Source organism: Gymnoscopelus microlampas (assembly GCF_963454915.1).
Source record: "Gymnoscopelus microlampas genome assembly, chromosome: 5".
Classification (NCBI taxonomy): domain Eukaryota; kingdom Metazoa; phylum Chordata; class Actinopteri; order Myctophiformes; family Myctophidae; genus Gymnoscopelus; species Gymnoscopelus microlampas.
In genome coordinates this window covers 48,366,234-48,386,116 of record NC_139942.1, presented here as the reverse complement: position 1 = coordinate 48,386,116, position 19,883 = coordinate 48,366,234, and the positions used below count along the sequence as shown (strand labels likewise).

Below are 19,883 nucleotides of genomic sequence, written 5' to 3'. Positions count from 1 at the left end.
TGATTTCCTCACTACAATGCTCATAACGTCCTGAATCAGAATCTGGCCCAGGACCAACATTCAAAGATCACATCACCTGTTTTTCTCTTTTGTCTCTTTCCACTAAATCGTACTCCACTAAATCGATCCCAGAGGTACAGAAAGAGACCGGCCGGACGCCTGTCTGCATTCTCTCTGTTCCTCTAACCAGACATTCAACCCTATTGTTACCATCGTCCTATAGACTCGGCCAAATCTGTGGACACGCTCATGACGCTGTTACAGGATACCCATGAATGGTGCAACGATACCGTAGATGACTTTGATATCACAATCAACACCGTGGTGCATGCACAGATGAGCGCATATTACGCAACAGATCCTCAGTGTGTGTGTGTGTGTGTGTGTGTGTGTGTGTGTGTGTGTGTGTGTGTGTGTGTGTGTGTGCATTGCGACACACGTCGGTGTCATATCTGGAGTCAGAAGGAACACAGAACTCACCGTATTTAATCCACACTTCGCTTTCCTCGATAGATCACTGATGGACACAAGAGAAGGGAATGAATTACAGCAGAAACTATGTAGAAACTGACTACAAATGAGTCACAAATGTGCACTTCTGTGTTACGAGACAATACTTACCCATTCCAATATCTCCTCCTGAGCAGGACACTGTAATATGATAGGAATACATTGATTTGTTGTTTTGTTGATTTATTGATTTATTGATTGATTGATATTTTATTGACAAAAATGCATATACATGAAGATATACAAAATATCTGTCAAAAGGATAAAACACAAAAAGGCTTGAGAGCTTATTTCCATTGTGGTCACATACTGTAACTACCTTGCACTAACATCTTTAGCACCTATCTATGATCTAAACAGAGTATAATACACAGCGGGCCCTACTGTAGTTTCGTCAGTGCAAATAGTTCAAATAGCCAATCTACAACCTCACAACGTGTCGATGTAGATCGGCTGGTTTTATTGATTTTATTGACAAAAATGCATATGCATAAATATGTATCTGTCAAAAGCATAAAACACAAAAAAGCTTGAGAGCTTATTTCCATAGCAACTGCCATGCACTAACACAGGGGTCTTCAACAGGGGGTCCAGGACCCCTAGGGGGTCCTCAGAGCTACTGTAGGGGGTCCGCCAAATCTTTGTGTGATAGTATTTTGTTTCTTACATTAACCACTTGAACCCTAGAATTCCTTTTCTGAGGGGAACAGTAGCCGAAAATAGCAGATCTACAAGCTCTCAACGCCTCGCAGCGCGAGTCGTTGAGAGCTTGTAGATCAGCTATTTTTGGCAAAGAGGTATAGGTGTAGAGGGGGAAAAAAGAGCAGACTAAGTAAAAAAAAAAAAAAACTTTAATCTGAAAGACAATTTTATACAATATAGAGTAGGGGGTCCCTGCCTCATCTTTCTCTCAGCTAGGGGGTCCCTGGCCTGAAAACGTTGAAGACCCCTGCACTAACATCTTTAACACCTATATATCTGCGATCTAAACGGAGCATGACACACGGCCAGCCTTCATCACTTACCAGAATACATCCTACGTGGACAGAAGCTGACCGTGTTGCCGTCCTGTCCCACCGGGGCCACCACCACGGTGTAAACGTCCCCGCACATCACCTCTCCCACGTCACAGAAGCTCTTGCCGTTGCAGGTGTAGTTGTAGTTGGCCCCCGTGCCGGACAGGTCCACCGTGTAGTTCTGGGTCTGCATGCGGCCCGACGAGCGCCAGTATATCCTCAGGGACGTGTTGTCCATCTTATAGAGCTTTATGCCCGCCGGGCAACAGGCACCTGGAACGGAGGAGAGGAGAGGAAAGAGGGGGAGAGGAGAGGAAGGGAGAAGAGTCAGTGGTGTAAAGTAACTAAGTACATTTACTCAAGTACTGCTCTTAAGTACAATTTTGAGGATTTTCTTTTACTTTACTGGAGTATTTCCAATTTTCAATACTTTTACTTCTACTCCGCTACATCTCAGAGGCAAATATTGTACTTTTACTCCACTACAATTATTTTAAAACTTTAGTTACTAGTTACTTTGCGGATATAAATTATTATATTATAAAACATACATTAACCACTTTAGCCCTATTTTATACCTAGGATATTTGAAAATAGCCGATCTACAAGCTCACAACGCGTCGCATCGGGACACGTTGTGAACTTGTAGATCTGCTATTTTCCAACATTTTAGTACTTTGGTACTTTAAGTATATTTTGATGCCAATACTTTTGTACTTTTACTCAAGTAACATTTTGAACACTGGCCTTTTACTAGTAACAGAGTATTTTTATATTGTGGTATTGCTACTTTTACTTAAGTAAAATATCTGAGTACTTCTTCCACCACTGAGAATAGTTATATACTGTGTCATGTTGTATACTGTAGGTATTCCTAATCCCAGTTGCATAATACAAAAACATCTCCATGCATTGATTGTATATTAATGCAGACAAAATAAATGCAAGATAGGCAAGACAAATATAGGGGAGCAAGTTTGTGTTAAAGTTTATGTTCAAGTTGTTAAACTTAAAGCTGAAATCCATAACTTTTTTTGTGTGAATAAAATTGTAATTTAGTCACTCTGTATGATAGAGTATGTTAATACAATATAACTACAACTGCGGTGGTTAGAGGTGGTCTCCTATTGAGACATTTAGAACCTGGTGTCAGGTAGGACAACTAGTGGTTGACAAGAGTTATTGCATGGAAACAACTTGCCTTCCCAAGTGTGTTTTCCCTTATTGCTCAATATAAAAAAACATTGGCTTGCGCGGGGCGCCTGGGTTTCGAATCCCGGGTAGGACATCATAGTTATGGATTGCAGTTGTAATGGGGTGGTATTAAGCAGGACAAATGTTTGCATTAAGGGATAGTTCACCCAAAAAAAATGTTTTTCTATCGATTAGTCACCCCATGGAGACTTGAATTCATGGATATCTTCTAGTTTTTGCCGCATTCCTAAGGCAATAATTTGATGACCAGGTAGGCAGCGGACCAGGCAGGCAGCGGTTGCGGTACCGGAACCGCTGCCGGTCAACAAATTATTGGCTTAGGAATGCGACAAAAAAAAAAAAAAAAAATGAATTCAAGTCTCCATGGGGTGACTAATCGACATAAAAAAAGTCATTTTAGGGGTGAACTATCCCTTTAAGTAAGAGGTGTAAAAGAATGTGCTTCACCTCAGCCCAATGAGGGTTTATGCATGTCATTACTATAAGTTAACTGTAACTGTTTGTGTGTTTATGTAGTATCTGTGTACATAAAATGTATGGATTGGGCACACAAAACAGATGGAGCAAAAACGTACTGGACGAGAAGCCCTGGTAGTTGCACTGTGACTTGTGCCCGGTGCTGCTGAAGGCTTCCAAGCTCACACTGTAGTTGGTGCCACAGGTGATGCATCCCATCATGCAGTGCGTCTCCAGCGTGTGGCACTTGGCGTGTCCGCGCGGGGACGTCAGCGCTGTGATGTAGGAGCGAGCCCCGTCGCTAGGCGACCACGTGACATTGGTCATGGCCTGGGTGATCTGCTCCACGTTGACAGCTGCGGGACAGCAAGGACCTTGGGGAGCGGAACACAGTGTTATCGCAGAGTGCAAATGAACATACGAGCACAGAAGTCCTGACGTCACTCGTTCATCCCCTGGGTCACGGAAGTAATTTCTCTATGGAGAATCACATTATGTCATCTTAGAATCGTCTTATATAAGAATTGTGGTCCAAAAATAAACGAATTGTCCCAGCGTTTTTGTCGGGGAGGTGGCTCTGTATCGTTTACGATAGTCAGTCACTCATATTACTATAATTAATTTGGCGGCGGTAACAGTTGATGCTTCACATCCGTATGAGTCAAACCGCTGTGTTCATTTGTTTATTTTTGGAACACAGTTCTAAACGGTATTAAGATTACGTCAGACTTCGGTGCTCTATATGCCAATTCCCAATTCCCCCATGTAGTGGGGTCTGTCACTGCTGACCCCTACTGTTTGGCCTTGGTGAGGGTGTAGAAAACCATGTGTCTCCTGTCCTCCTCCGACACACACACACACACACACACACACACACACACACACACACACACACACACACACACACACACACACACACACACACACACACACACACACACACACACACACACACACACACACACACACACACACACACACACAACTATGTGATGTTGCCAGCCCCTTCTTTTCAACAGTGAGTAGTTTCACCGGGAGGACGTGCGGAGGAACATTACGCTATACCTCCCAGTTCCGCTCGCTGAATGAACCGGAGCAATTGGGAGTCACTGATGCAGATTCCAAATTGAGTTCATTGGACTCAGAGCACCCGGCCAAGCCATGGAGGAGGCACTGTGGAGAATTTGAACTCCAGTCTCCAGCCCACGGTGGTGAGCAGGAACTTTACCCATGCGCCACCCAGACTCTGTTGATGCATTTTAATGCCGTATGACCAGTACACGTTACAGACGTCCAATATTGCAATCCATTTTGACAGGTGGGCAATGGGAGTTGTGTCTCTATCCGTTTTTATTCTATTAATTATGTTATACTGAAGTCTTTGGAGTTCTTAGTTATGGGATTATATCCCATGGGACGCTCCAGCCATGACTAATTTACTCATATTATCCATTACTTCAGAGCTTCAAAGAAGGGTACCTGCTAAGTTTCATCATTTCAGTCAGTGAATCAAAAAAATAAATAAACACGCATATTATTATTACTTATAGTATTAAAGGTAGGGTAAGTTATTCTTTTGTTGTTAAAAAGGTTTAAGTACTATATTCTGGTAGTAATCATTGCTACAGACTTCAGAGTGTTTGTTCGGTCACAAGGGTCTCTCCAGCTTTTTAGTAAACATAATATAGTACATTTTCAGGTAGGTGACAAAAATTAAGCCAATCAGGAGAGAGCACTGAAAAGGAATTTTCTGTTTAAAAAAGAGCTGGAGAGACGTGGGAGACTCCTTTTACTGAACAAACACTCTATAGCAATGAGTACTATCAGAATATAGAGCTATTTAACACTTATTTTAACCTAAAGTAAATCACTTACCCTACCTTTAAGTACACAGTAATTGGATGTAAACAAACCAATGTCATACAGCGACACTGGCGTGCTCTTGGTGACACCGCCGGTGCATTACCTGTTTCTAAGGGCAGAGTGAAACTGGGCAGACTGTGCCCCACGCCTGTGATCGCCACCGCCATGACCTCGTACTTTGTCCCGCAGGGCAGCGCCGTCAGCTCACAGGAAGTGGACTGCGAGTGGCAGGAGTGCGAGTCGGTGCGCCCGGTGGCGGTGATGGTGTAGTTCGTCGGTGCAGAGTTGGGGTTGGTGAAGAGGACCGTGACGCTGGTCAAGGCGGCGGTCAAGTCCGTCTGGGTCACCTTTATGATCTCCGGAGCACATGGAGCTGCAGAACCACAAAAACACACGGAACATGAATGACCTGACGAAGATGTGTTGACGTCGAAACGTTACGTCACTCTGTTTGCCTGCACCCTGTGAATAAAAAGGCTTTAATTGTCCGAGTTTGCTCCATAGTGCCTTCCTTCTACACATACCAGTCCCGCTCCTGAGATGCACTGGACCAGCCTGAATTTGGCTTGAGGCGTGGTGGAACCCCTTTATGGAACATGAAGTTCTTGTCAAATTGCAGACATTAGGTGTCAGAAATGATGGTATTGCAGCAATTAATTCTTATTACACACACACACACACACACACACACACACACACACACACACACACACACACACACACACACATGCACGCACGCACGCACACATGCACGCACGCACACACATGCATGCTGCATGCATGCATGCACACACACACACACACAAACACGCATACACACACATCTACTATATAATGTTCAAGTTATGGCAGGCAGTGTGCAGAACTGCAGATATGCCCAAAAAAGGCCGGGACATTTGGGTCAACACAATATCGACATGCCCGACGTCGGCACAAGTCAGCATGTCACATGCCCATATATGATAGATATATGGACATGGCATACTGTATTATGAGATAGCCATGGGTGTGAGTGCCCAGATTAGGCCCATATATGGAGATCCCTACCATCAGCACATATATATTATCGACGATGTTGTTGTTGTTGTTTATTTTTAAATGATGTGTTTATTTATTTACAGGTGTACTGTACAGTATAGGTAGATGATAGGTGTCAATGATCGTACCGGTCTCTTGTGTGTGTGGTGTACAGGTGAGGTTGCAGCCCCTCAACTCGCTGCAGGGCGTGACCACCACAGAATAAAGGGTGTTGCATTGCAGGTCGGACAGCGCACACACTGGCGCCGTGTCGTTACAATGGATGACATCATCGGTCTGTGCCGCCGTGGTCTCGTACAGTTCGGCTCCTCGTACCGGCTGCCACGTGATCTCCAGCGTCTCGGTGGAAGCCAGCATGACCATGACATCCTCGGGACAGCAGGGTACTGGGGATGAGAGGGAGACAGATGAGACAGTTTTATTAACACAATTCTGAGAATCCATGTCTCTGCTTTTGACATCCATCCCCTGTCTGGTTATTATTTATTTTTGCAGACAGTTGCATCCCTGCATGCTTCTGGTCAGACTGAATTAAACACGTGCATTTCCTTTTAGGAAATATTTGACTGTCTGGTATGTTTGATATTTATATTTGATATTTGAATTTTCTAAATAATAATAAATATTAATACATTAATTAATACATTAATTAATTAAGTAATTAATTAATTAATTAATACATTAATTAATACATTAATTAATACATTAATTAATACATTAATTAATGAATGAATTAATACATTAATTAATTAATTAATTAATACATTAATTAATTAATACATTAATGAATACAAAAATGGAAAAAATAAAAGTTATAATTTGAAAAATGTAAAATAAATATTTCTCACTTTTTCTTTTTACAAACTGTCAAAAATAGCAAAAATAAATAGCAGATCTACAAGTTTATATTTGCTATGAACTCAGCTATTTGCTGTTTGTTGTATGAGCCCTATATAATGTAAGTGGTTAAGAAAATGCGTGTGTGTGTGTGCGTGCGTGCGTGTGCACAGAAGTCCTACTGGTGGTGTAGTTGAGCACTTTCCCCTGGGGGCTGGACCCGGCCTCGTTGTAGGCGAAGATGGTGGTCAGGAAGGTGTAGCCACAGATGCAGGGGAACTGGCAGGACACGTCGGTGGTGTTGCAGTGCTCCTCGGCGCCGTCGTCCCTCTTGATGAACGCCACGTAGAAGTCGGCCAGCGAGACGTTGCTCCACGCCACCCTGCAGCTGCCAGGCTCGTTCTCCTGCACCCAGATATCCATCGGGGCGCACGGGACTGAAAGAGGGGTTCAGAAACAGCAACAATAAGAATTGCTCATGAAATATACTACTGTATGCATGCAGCCAGTGGTGGAAAAAGTACTCAAATTCTTTACTTAAGTAAAAGTACCAATACTGCAATATGAAAATACTCTGTTATAAGTAAAAGTCCAGAATTAAAAATTTACTTGAGTAAAAGTACAAAAGTATTGGCATCAAAATGTACTTAAAGTACCAAAAGTAAAAGTACTAAATATTTGAAAATAGCCGATCTACAAGCTCACAACGCGTCGCGGTGCGACGCGTTGTGAGCTTGTAGATCTGCTATTTTCAAATAGCCTAGGTATAAAATAGGGCTGAAGTGGTTAATGCATGTTTCATTATATCATAATTTATATCTGAAAAGTAACTAGTAACTAAAGTTTTCAAATAATTGTAGTGGAGTAAAAGTACAATATTTGCCTCTGAGATGTAGTGGAGTAGAAGTAAAAGTATCGGAAATTGGAAATACTCAAGTAAAGTACAAATACCTCAAAATTGTACTTAAGTACAGTACTTAAGTAAATGTACTTAGTTACTTTCCACCACTGACTGTATGCATGCAGCATATATGTCCTACAGTAGAATCCTTTAGTGTTTACTTGTTGTGTTTAACCCCAAAGAGTGTACAAATCCAGCCTAATGGGGTCCATTTGGACCCTTACGATGTGGACCCTTAGGAAGGGTCCATTTGGTTACTTTTGTAAACTGTTAAACGTATACACCTAAGGATTTTACTGTCTATACTGCGGAGGGATACATTTCACACACCAAAAAAAATAGAGAGGGATTTTCCATTCTGGAAATACATTTTCATTAATAAACATAAATAATATAAATGATATATTCTGGCCCCTCAAAATATGTCATCCCATATTTGGCCATTGCTGTATGTGATGCAACAAAAGAATAGTTTTTGAACTGTATGGTGATGACTCTCAAATGAGAGTTTGTGCCTCATAGGCATGCAGTGCTTGGGGTCCGGGCGGGGACCCCCAGGGGTCCTTGAGGGGGTTCCAGGGGGTCCCCAGCTAAATGACTGATAGGAACCAAAGGGACCCTTACTGGTCTTTACTGGTCCGGGTCCTTAATTTAAATGAAAACACATGAGAATCACAGAACTCACATGTATCGATGTCCATCGGTTCAGAGGGGCTACTGGGTCCGGCTTCGTTCTCGGCGGTCACAGAGATAGAATGGACCTGTCCACACTCCAGAGGGGAGATGATGCAGTAAGTATCCATGGTGGAGCAGTTCTGGCCGTTGTTGGAAGAGACAACGTAGCTGTTGGCCCCGGTACTGCGGTCCCAGTACACGGACATCTCCTGACCCCGGCCCAAGTCCGAAAAAAAGATCTCGGGTGAAGACGGGCTTGGAGGACCTGGACCAAGGAATGGAGACACAAGGCTATTAAGACCACATCAGTTGATTCAGAACGCTGCTGCTCACTTATACCAAGAAAGTGGATCATGATTTTGGAGATTGTTTTTTTGTTTTTTTATCAATTTATTGTATTATTTCAAATTAAAAGCAGATCATTATCATGTTAAAATGTGAAAAGTTACAAGATGTTTTTGAAGTTGTAACAAGATATTTTGATGTTATAATGACACATTTTAACATAAAAAGGTAGGGACAGAGAATAGATAAGATAAGTAGATACGTTTCTTGTATATTTTTTTCTGCCATGCAGCAATACGCTTCCGTACCAACACCTAAGTAGTAAAAAACTAGTATATAATGTCACGCTTGCTGGAGTTTTGTTTCTGCAGACCACAGTGTCTCTTGTCATAGTGGGGCCATGCTTACGTGTGACCTGGCACACTGTGATGTCGTCTCCGGTGCGTCCTTCGGCGTCCCAGGCGGTGGTCTTGATGCAATATGTTTCCCCGGCCTCCAGCTCCTCGATCAGCACCTCGGTCTCGGTGGTGTTGAGTACGGTGAGGTTTGTCTGTGCCCTGCTGGATGATGCTGAGGGTGTACTGGACCGCGTGCTCCACGGGGCCCCAGCTCACCACGATGGAGTCGTTGCTTGGGGAGGACGTGACCACCCGCGGAGCCACCACCACTATGGACACACACAGGCACAGGGGATTCGAGAAGAGAGCAAAGGATCAGCCAATAGGTACAGTATAGGTCAGGAGTGGGCAACTTTGATGATGGAGAGGGCCACTATATTTCCACACTCACTCCAGAGGGCCACATTGCTTACTGTATACTGTCGGGCAAACACCTCCGTATCTTTCATAAATTAATGCTGTACTTACTTAGCCATTCTTTGTCGCACAAAAGTAGCAAAAATAGCCGATCTACAAGCTCAAAACGCGTCGCAGCGCGACGTATTTTGAGCTTGTAGATCTGCTATTTTTGGAATCCTGAAAAGTATTACATTTTAATTTAATTTCAAATGCATTTAGTTATACTTATGTTAGTTAAATACGAATACATTGGACATAAAAAAGACTATAGAATTTAAATAGTCATTAAGCTACTAATAGGCCCTATAGACTGAAGTAATTAAAGCAGGTCATGTTTGCATGTTAGGAATTGTAACAGCTGAAATCAATAATATATCAGTGTTCCAATATTAACCTGCGGTTAATATAGGTGGTATAGGTGGTTGTTTCTCACCGTGGATTTTGGGGACCCCATGGGGTCCTTGAGGGGCTAAATGATCGATAGTTAGGAACCACAAATGTAGCCTTATGGGTTTGTAACAAAGGGAACCGAATGGAGGGTCCATTTGGTTTCATTTGTTAAATTAACACTGAGGATTGTACAGGGTAGATTGGGGTCCCAGAGATATATTATTTTTTATCAAATGGGGGTCTGTGGTGTAATACATATCAAACTGAGGGTCCGTGAAATTAAAAAGGTTCTCAAAGTTGGGTGCAGGACCCCCCAGGTGTCCTTGAGAACAGAAGTGCGTGTCCCCAGCTAAATTATCTATAATCAGGAGCCAAATAGAGCCTTATTTGTATGCTCTCTATGGGGTCGGCGGTCTATAATGCATATCAAACTGGGGGTTATTGAGAATCACTGCAGTATTAGGTGGTTGTTGTGGAGATGCCGGGGGTGATGGAAAAATTTGCCAAATAATTTACAATATGGATAGACATTCCCTTCTCTGCCTTCCATAACCAACCCCCTCCCCCCCTCCGTTTATTTTTATTTTTTGAAAGAAGTGTGAAATAATGATGGATTTTTAAGAGATTGCATTACATCGACTTCTCCTTCGGGAGAGGAGACAACCTAGTTCTCATGGTTTTCCCTTTCATATTCGGAGAATGGCAAAGCGCAGAGAGATGGATACAGTTTCCAACCGAGCCTGTTTCGCTACCCAAAGTCAACACTCCTGACAATGGGATGGTCAAATGACACTCCAGTGTGACCGGTGGAGTTAGGTAGGAGGCTATTGTCCTCTGGCAACAACAACAAGGACTCTGCCGTTTCAGCCATAAACTGATTGCCATCTTAAGTAAACCATTTTTAATCTTTCATCGTCTGAGCCAGTGTAAACGATGGGAGAGGTCCATTGTGTCTATTCTTCGGCATCCCAGATTGAAAGCTTTGTTGTTTTGCTCATATCCATTGTTTGAGCCCACAAAGTGCATCATTCAGAGGCCCTACGCCGCACACCGGAGCAGGTGCAGGGATGGTGCTGTCTTATGTACAGTGTATATGACTTAGGCCAGTGGTTCTCAAAGTGGGGTCCAATTAGTTATTTTACACATTTTGTGAATTAATATAGCATCAAAATCTACATCGACCATTTGAAAATATCCGATCACAGCTTGTAGATCTGCTACTGTCATTTTAACGAAGCAAATCTTGTATGGGAGGTCCCTGGCACAACATATTCAGACTGTGGCCAAATGCACATTAATTTGAGGGTCCCTGAGATGACATTTTTTGAGAACCACTGACTTAGTCCTAGAAGAGTCTCGAGCGCAGAAGTGTGTGACCAGAGCTATTGATCGAAGCCGTCTTTACTTTAGTTTGGCTGTGACATAACCGTCCTGCTGACTGTCCAAATGGAGCCTCATGGGCCAGTAACTCTGAGAGTGTACAAATGGAACCAAATGGACCCGGAAGGGTCCATTTGGTTCCATTTGTTCACTCTCAGAGTTAAAATAACACTGAGGAGTTTACAGTGTAGACTGGGATCCCATCAAAAAGAGGAGTCCGCAGCCTATTGTAATTCAAACGAGGGGTCCTTGAAATGTAAACGGTTGAGAGAATCACCTGGTCCAGGACCAGGTGACTCGGGTCTGGGGTTTACCTGTCCTGGCCTCGACGGTGTACGACGGCTGGCTGCGCCCGCCGACGTTGACCGACATGACGCTGAGGGTGTAGTCCGTGTAGGGCTGGAGCTGCAGCACCGTGCTCGGCGAGCCGGACACCGGCGTCTCCGAGAAGAAGCCCAGCGCGACGTTCTCCGCCCTCAGGATGTAGCCGGACGCCCCCGACACCTCGGTGAACTCCACGGTGATGCTGTCGCTCTGCTTGGAGTAGACCTGCTCGATGGTGGGGATCTCAGGGGCTGGAGAGAGAGAGAGCGGACAGACACAATGACACTCTCGAACGTAAATCTATACTGGTTCTTCTAAAGACTGATGTATATACCGGACAATGGATACTACCGGTTATTGAAAGTTGTAGTTATATAATTACGTAGAGTTTGGAAACAACTGACAAGAAACTAACAAAGACTTTGTCAACTAAGACCAAATCGACTGATTTTAAGGACGCGGCATATCACTGAGTCACCGGCAGGTGTACCGAAGCTTTACCAGCTTTACAAGCTTTATCAGAAGTAATAGAGACTTTTTTTTTATTGTTTGATGTGTTTTGATGTTTGATGATTTGATGACAATTCATACTGTTATTCAAGGATTTTTTTCCTAATAAAACTTGAACTTGAACTTGAATATCTGTCCTGACCTGTGGTCTGCTCGGTCTCGGCACTGCTCAGCACGATGAGGCCGTCGTCCATGGCCTCCACCTGCATGGTGTACACCGTGTCGGGGACCAGGGGGGTGACGGAGCCCATCACCGTGGTGCCGCCGAACAGAGCAAACACCTGTCTGTCTTCGGGAGAGTTCTTGGGCGTCGCCGTGACCTTGTAGGAGCTGGCGCCCGTTTGCCAGTTCCACCGTACTGTCATACTCTTAGATGTCACCGTGTACACTGATACGGTGAGGTCTGAGGGACATATGAGAGGAAACATATGTGTAATCAGACCCCCTGTGCGGGGGAAAGCTTTTTTTCCACTGTTAACCACTTTTTGTCTCACCTGTGCTGAACCACTTTTAACCTGCCGCCCCTAATTTGGTCTTTATATCAATAATTTTACAAAAATGACAATAATTCATTTGAGATTTCAATAAAAATTGTGAAGATAGCAATTTTGGTCAAGTATAAACTATTATGTGATTACTGTTAGAGGTATATATGTATAGGTGGCATTTCAGCACACATACTGTACTATACTGTACAAAAAACAAATGTTGGCCACCAACACAAATACGTAATGAAAAATACTTGATGTTTACATTTTTACTTCAACAAAATGTGTAAAATAACAAATTGATTAAATAATCACTTTATCCAAAAAGTGTAAAGATATATTTCAAATGCAGTTGTACTGTACAGAGCGTCAGCTTGGGCTTGGTCATGCATTGTCCTGCTGAGGCAAAGGTAAAAGAGGTTTATTTACCAAGACTTTGGGTACCTGCAGCGTATATCTGAAAGGGAAAGAGAAAACAAATGAAAGCGGTAAATTACTGGACAAAGAGAGAGAGAGAGAAACAAGGGGGGGGTGTTTTCTAGACAAGGACATAATTCCAGTGTGTGGCAGGCTGTAGGTATTTCACATTATATCCTGAGGCAAATTATCCCCTAGTATCATATTCTCAGGCAGCAGGCAGCACATTAGCTTCACTCAACACAGATTTCAGCGCTGGTCAGTGCAGGTATTTCTTTCAGGTCGGAATGAATTTGTCTATTGAGCTAAGGTTGGGCATGCCACATGCACTTGTTGAAAGCAATGATACTCAAAAGAGGCTGTGTATTATTACCAAAGTCCTCCCTTCATATTCTGCCCTCTCTGTACTGTGTACACCAACAATAGGAAACGTGTAAATTATGAGGGGAAAAAAGTATATAGCCACTACTTCTCACAACAATGTCAACTAAATGTTTTTTAAAGGTTTAAGAAAAGAAAGAATCTTACAGTGAGAAAATGACATCAGCTTACCTGTGTCAAGCCCAGTAAAAGCAGGAGTTTCATCATATTTAAATGTGTTGATAGCATCTTTTTCTTTTTCTGGAGAGCTGCTGCCTGGAGGCTAGGTTTATGTTAACTATGTCTTCAGGGTAGCGGCTCAGGCTTAAATTTAACTTTTTTTTCCTCCCTCTTATGAATCTACAGGTCCTTTATTGTTTCAGCGAATACCAGAAGAGCCCAGAGGCTTAACTCCTCCCCCTGGGGCCATTTGTGTAGCCAATCAGAGCAAGAGGATGAATTTGTCTCACCTGTACTGAACTGATTGGTACAGTTAGGCACTATACAGGTATAAGGCTTACAAATTAGCAAGCTTTACCTGTCATAAATAAGAACATAATTGGATTAGATTTTAGATTTTTGTTTTTACCATTGTAACAACTCTGTTGTGTTTGCTTGGTCTATGTTTTTATTGATAAATGATGTGTTTTCAGTTGTTTCTTTTGCTATTGTATAAAAATAAATCGTAATAAACCACTGAAGCTCCATTTCAAAAATAGCAAAAGTAGCCAATCTACAAGCTTACAACATAATGTATAATAATATAATAATGACTATAATGACCAAAATAGGGACGCCAGGTTCAACATTCCCCTGATATCATTTCCAGACTTTGAGCAGGGTTGTTTTCCCACTAAAGCCTATAATTTGTTCTCTTCATAGTGCGACAGAGTATAAATGAATAAGCTTAATACAACCTCTAGGCTACCAACGTTTCAATGGAGAAATGTGCAGCCTCACACCTCATAAAAGACATTACTTGATACTGTTGGCATGACCTATTTCTGTCATGCCTTGAAGTGAAAATTCTATGCCCTCCCTGAGGTTGTGCCCAATTGATATTTGATTTCTCCAGGTTGAAAATGATGATGTTATCGCATGCGATAGCTGAAACCACTTTTTAATCAATGAATCATTTATACCCTCATTCTATCACCCATTTGAAGAAAGACAAATAGATATATTAGACCACCAAAAGTACTTCTGCAATTGAATAAATGTAGCCTACATATTATGTGTTCGGTTGGATGTGTAAATGGCAATGCTGTATCTTTTACCGTCAATGCTCTATATCAATTGCAACCGATGGCCCTTAAGGCTTCTTCCCCAGCACAACATACTGTATTGCTAATCCCTAGCCTCACTTTCACCACACCTTAGTAACTAATAAAAAAAATACCTCTGTATATAGAAATTACATCACAACTTGCAATGAACGACTGTAAAGTTACATAAGCACACGTGATGTTGACCGTACTGTGAAACTGTCCGTAACCCTATCTTCTGTACAGGGAATTAAGTGAATGCTATTCAACAGAATACAGTCCAGTGTACGTAACAGTGTCAGTTGTTTAGGTTGAACTAACAAAAGGTACTGTAGCCCATGTTTCAAAGTCATGCCCCCACCCCCACTTCCTGGTGTGAGTGTCACACTTGTACTATTAGTGATGGGCCGGGTGGTCCCCAGAGGACCACCGTCACACAAACCTGTATTGTGTGACCCCAGACTAAAAGGAGAAATTCAATCAAATTCAAGTTGAAAAGGCATTGCTTACCTCGGACCATCCCGTGCTTGTATAATCACACTCACACTTTGACAGGCAGCACAATACAGTAGATAGGGACAAGGTACATTTTCCATTGTTCATGCACTTTTGTTATCATATTTCGTTGTACTGCAGTATGTCTAAAAGCTATTGTTCTTTTACAAGAAATAATCAATGATACATATACTGTAAACTAGAAAGGGGCCCTCTACAGTCAGAGACTGAGGGCCTATCTTCGCCAGGCTGGCCTACCCAGGGCTGTGTAAGTTGTGGGTTGCAGCAGTCAAGACCATGAGGAAGATGCGGGGGAAATAGCGTTATGACATACGGTTTAACTCCTCACATTTGGATCATCCCCTATTGGTGGAAGTGAACGCTATGCAGGTGAACTCTATTAGATGCCCAACAACATTATGATTCCAATTTGGAAAATCAAAAGCTGTTTGTACAACCTGTGGTTCTAGTTATAGGCCAAAATGTAAAGTGGACTGGTATACCGCCATGACACTGATTTGAAAAATGTGGGGTGGGATGTCTTCCTCTGCCTACCTATCAAGTATGGTGATTGTAAGTCCACATGGTTTCTGAGACGCACGTACACACGCGCGCACACACACACACACACACACACACACACACACACACACACACACACACACACACACACACACACACACACACACACACACACACACACACACACACACACACACACACACACACACACACACAGCATAGCACTGTGGTCAACAGGCTCAGCATACATACATACATACATACATACATACATACAGTACATCAGCAGGTGCATTCTATTCTGTATGTTACATATGAGTGCACATGTCTCTCTCACTCTCTCAATCTCCGTCCCTTGCCTTCGGCCTGGCGAAAAAAGAAAAGAAAAGCTTTACAATGCTCATAAGGACTGTGTAAACACCTGTGGCCCATTTATTGCAACTAAAGTTTTCCATGAGGAATAAGCTTTAGTTTCTTTCAGGAAGGACCCATGGGCATATCAATACAGGACTACAGTAACGTAACGTTAGATTGTGTTGCTGTACAGGACGAAGCCCACAGGGATTCAGATGTACCCTCTTGTTCCTGATGACTAAACATTGAATCATTACCAGCCAGAGGCCAGGGCTCACAATGGATGGTTTGCCAGACCAGAAATGCAAAAAGTAGAAAAGCTAATAGTTTTCATTTCAGGAGTAGTTGCAAGGCATTGTTGAATATGATAAAATATCTTTGGACCTGAATAAGGCATTTGATACAGGACATTTAAAAATCAAACACCACAAATGCTGCAGGTGTATACAGTACCACTTAGAATCCATACCTCTTTGACTGGATCTCTGTGTTAAGTTAGACACAAATCACTTGCTATTATCACTTGTTGATGTTATTATGCCCACACAGTAAAGAGCTGTCATTGTTTATCCATTTGTAACTCAAAGTGCAGGTACAAACGGATCTTGTGACAGTGTGAAAGTTTTTGTTATCCTGATGCAGCTAACGCCATGGTTAGTCAATTCATTGCTGCCGTGGCAGAGAAAGTCAACACCAAAGGTCAGCAACCTGCATTTTCTGAGGAGGTTGAGAAGCAACAATACGGTATATACTGATTATGTTTGCCCACTGCTCCAGCATGGGACAGGGACCTGAAGCACGGCCTGTCAGCTCAGATAGAGCAAAACGCACCTGGAAAATCACCACAGGCAGGACATATTCAATATTCCAGTTGCAGAAGAAGCACACAGAGTACTGGATCACTTCGCTTAAAGGGATAGTTCACCCCCAAAATTAGTTTTTTTTCCTATCGATTACTCACCCCATGGAGACTTGAATTCAAAGATATTTTTTAGTTTTTGTTGCATTCCTAAGCCAAAAATGTGATGACCTGCAGTGGCTGCGGTAGGAGACACAAAGGAGACTCTCCATGAATTCAAATCTCCATGGGGTGTGTAATCGATAGAAAAAAAGTCATTTTGGGGGTGAGCTATCCTTTCGAATGCACCGTTTAAATACTAGAGCGTATATTCTGTATGTGTGTGCATGCGTGCTTGCATTTATGTGTGTGGAACTTACCGGATACCATAGGCGGGCTGTAGCACTGAATATTAGCACCGGACAACGAATATAAACCACAGGTGCTGCAGTGCAGGAGCTTACACTGTGTAGGGACTTTACCTTTGGGCCTTCTGGTTCTGAAGGGGGGCCTTCAGAACCTGGCAACTCTCCACCAGAACCCAATCAGCAAACCAGAAGTTTACATCTAGCACTCAAACTCAGATCCCCAAAAATTTGAGGTGAAAGATATACAGACCATTCATCCCATTCCAATACTTTTAAAGGCCAGTTTAGAATAGAATCTACATTATAAACATTATTGTATAGGCCATTGGTTCTCAAAGTGGGGTCCGGGGACCCCCAGGGGTCCTTGAGGGAGTTCCAGGGGGTCCCCAGCTAAATGATAGATTAGGCACCAAATGGACCCATATGGGTCTGTAACTCTGAGAGTGTACAAATGGAACCAAATGGACCATTGACATAGATTTTACAATATAAATTGCGGTCCAAGAGATAGAAATGCCATTAAATGGGGGTCTGTAGCCCTAATGCATGTCAAACTGGTGATACTTGAAATTAAAATGGTTGAGAATCACTAAAAAATCTTCTCTTATGGGGGTCCCTGGCATATCTTTTGAAATGGGGGTCCGCGGGCTAATAAGTGTCAATTTGGGGGTCCTTGAAATTAAAAAGTTTGAGAACCACTGGTATAGGCTATATATGTGTACGGTACCACCACTTAAGCCCTACTTACTTTGTCACATGATGAATACTCACTGAATATATTAGATCTACAAGCTCACAACAATGCATTGTTGTGAGCTTGTAGATCGGCTATTTTCAGCATTTTGGAAATTGTTTGAAAATGTTTTTATAAATCTTTGCAAACACCCCCTTGCACACAGTCAGATTAATTTGTATTTTTAGCTAACCTGAAATGTGTTTAAAACAGATCGACCAATCAGACCAAATGGTCTTTACAGTTCAGATTTTGTCGTATGACAAGTATAGACAATTTATGCCTATGTGGCATGCCCAAAATAAAGTGGCTAAAGAAGCCTTTTGAGGCTGGGTTCAGGGACGTCACAGGCTCTCAGAATGTGGGGGGGATGGAATTTCGGTGGACTATTACTATACCCCTTATTTTACACTATGGCTATTCAAAAATAGCAGATAAACAAGCTCATAGCGCGGCACCGAGTGCCGCGCTATGAGCTTGTAGTTCTGCTATTTTTGAAAAATCGTGAAAAACATTTGTAACTGTCAGATGTAAACAAATTTTGTATTTTCAAAATGTTGCATTTTTGGGTTTTTTTTTCTCGTGTTTTAGTTACTTTATTTCGGTTTTAGGGTTAGGGTTAGGTTATTTAATTCTTATTTTTGCCTGATTTTACCAATTTATTATCAAAATATATATATATATATATTTTTTTTTTTTTTTCAAAAAAGTGGGGGGTATGAAATCACGAATCTGTGAGAGTGAGGGTATCGCGTCGTACTCACAGTGAATGGTCGTGACTCCCCTGGCTGGGTTGGATTCTTTCAGTTGGAATCACACAGCTGTAGGCTATTAGCACTTCCGCTTTGACCTCTTTTATGCAGTGAGGTGACAGGTCCCCCTACAGAAAACTTCCCATTACAATAGGTTCTTGCTCATGTACTTGTACACACACAGAGAGAGAGAGAGAGAGAGAGAGAGAGAGAGAGAGAGAGAGAGAGAGAGAGAGAGAGAGAGAGAGAGCGAGAGAGAGAGAGGATGTGCCAGTTGATGAAAATCCCAAAAGCCCACAGCTAAGATTATAGGACAGAGTCAGTTCACACCTTTGCAGTGTGGTATCAATGTTGTTCAGGGATTGTGGGTAATCTGGCAAACTATGTAAGATCTAACCAATCTGTTATATGTTATGTGCAAAAAAAGGCAAGTTATACAATAAAATATGTTATTATAAAAGACAACAACTAAAAGTATTCAACAATGTTAGTAGCTAACTGTAGGCATCTTTTTGCAGTTTGTATGTTAAAGCAACAGTATGTAACTTTTTGCAACAATAAATGGTAAATGGTGCATTTATGTAGCGCTTTTATCCAAAGCACTTTACATAGATTGTGCATTACATTCACTCATTCACACACACACACACACACACACACACACACACACACACCGATGGCGGAGGAAACCATGCAAGGCACCAAACTGCTCATCGGGAGCCCTGAGCCACTGCCGCCCAGTCACCCTTCCATAAATGTCCATACGTTTCCTAGGGCGTTGGGGGCATTTGTCGATTTGATCAGGTATCAGGGATCAAATCGACAGAAAGTGATGCCCACAACGCCCTAGGAAACTTGTGGATAGACTCCCTGGGGTCCCTGCTAGGAGCTTGAGCTTGACTGTATTACTATGTATAGGGGAGAGAATGGGACCACCGATTCACTAAGCTGTTATTATGAACGTCCCATATTTTGAACGTAAGGAATTTACGCAACTTCCCACGTTAGTAGTCTGAATCATCATTCTTTTATTGTCTGTGAATTTTGCGGGCGGGCCGCTCTTTCTCACATCTGCTCGGAGGCAGACTTATGTT

At 42.4% G+C, this 19,883-nt stretch overlaps 1 protein-coding gene across 1 annotated transcript; it reads right to left on the bottom strand.

Annotated features, from left to right (window-relative positions):
- Window positions 1-485: 485 nt before the first annotated feature.
- On the bottom strand, window positions 486-13,687 carry fndc7a (fibronectin type III domain containing 7a; the record flags this gene model as incomplete). The annotated part of the gene is given in 13 exon segments (XM_084056955.1): window positions 486-517; window positions 1,536-1,799; window positions 3,317-3,571; window positions 5,164-5,433; window positions 6,227-6,484; window positions 7,118-7,372; window positions 8,522-8,776; window positions 9,205-9,346; window positions 9,348-9,463; window positions 11,678-11,938; window positions 12,340-12,600; window positions 13,130-13,142; window positions 13,655-13,687. Coding segments are annotated over 13 exon segments (2,415 nt in total).
- Between the last annotated feature and the right edge of the window lie 6,196 nt (window positions 13,688-19,883).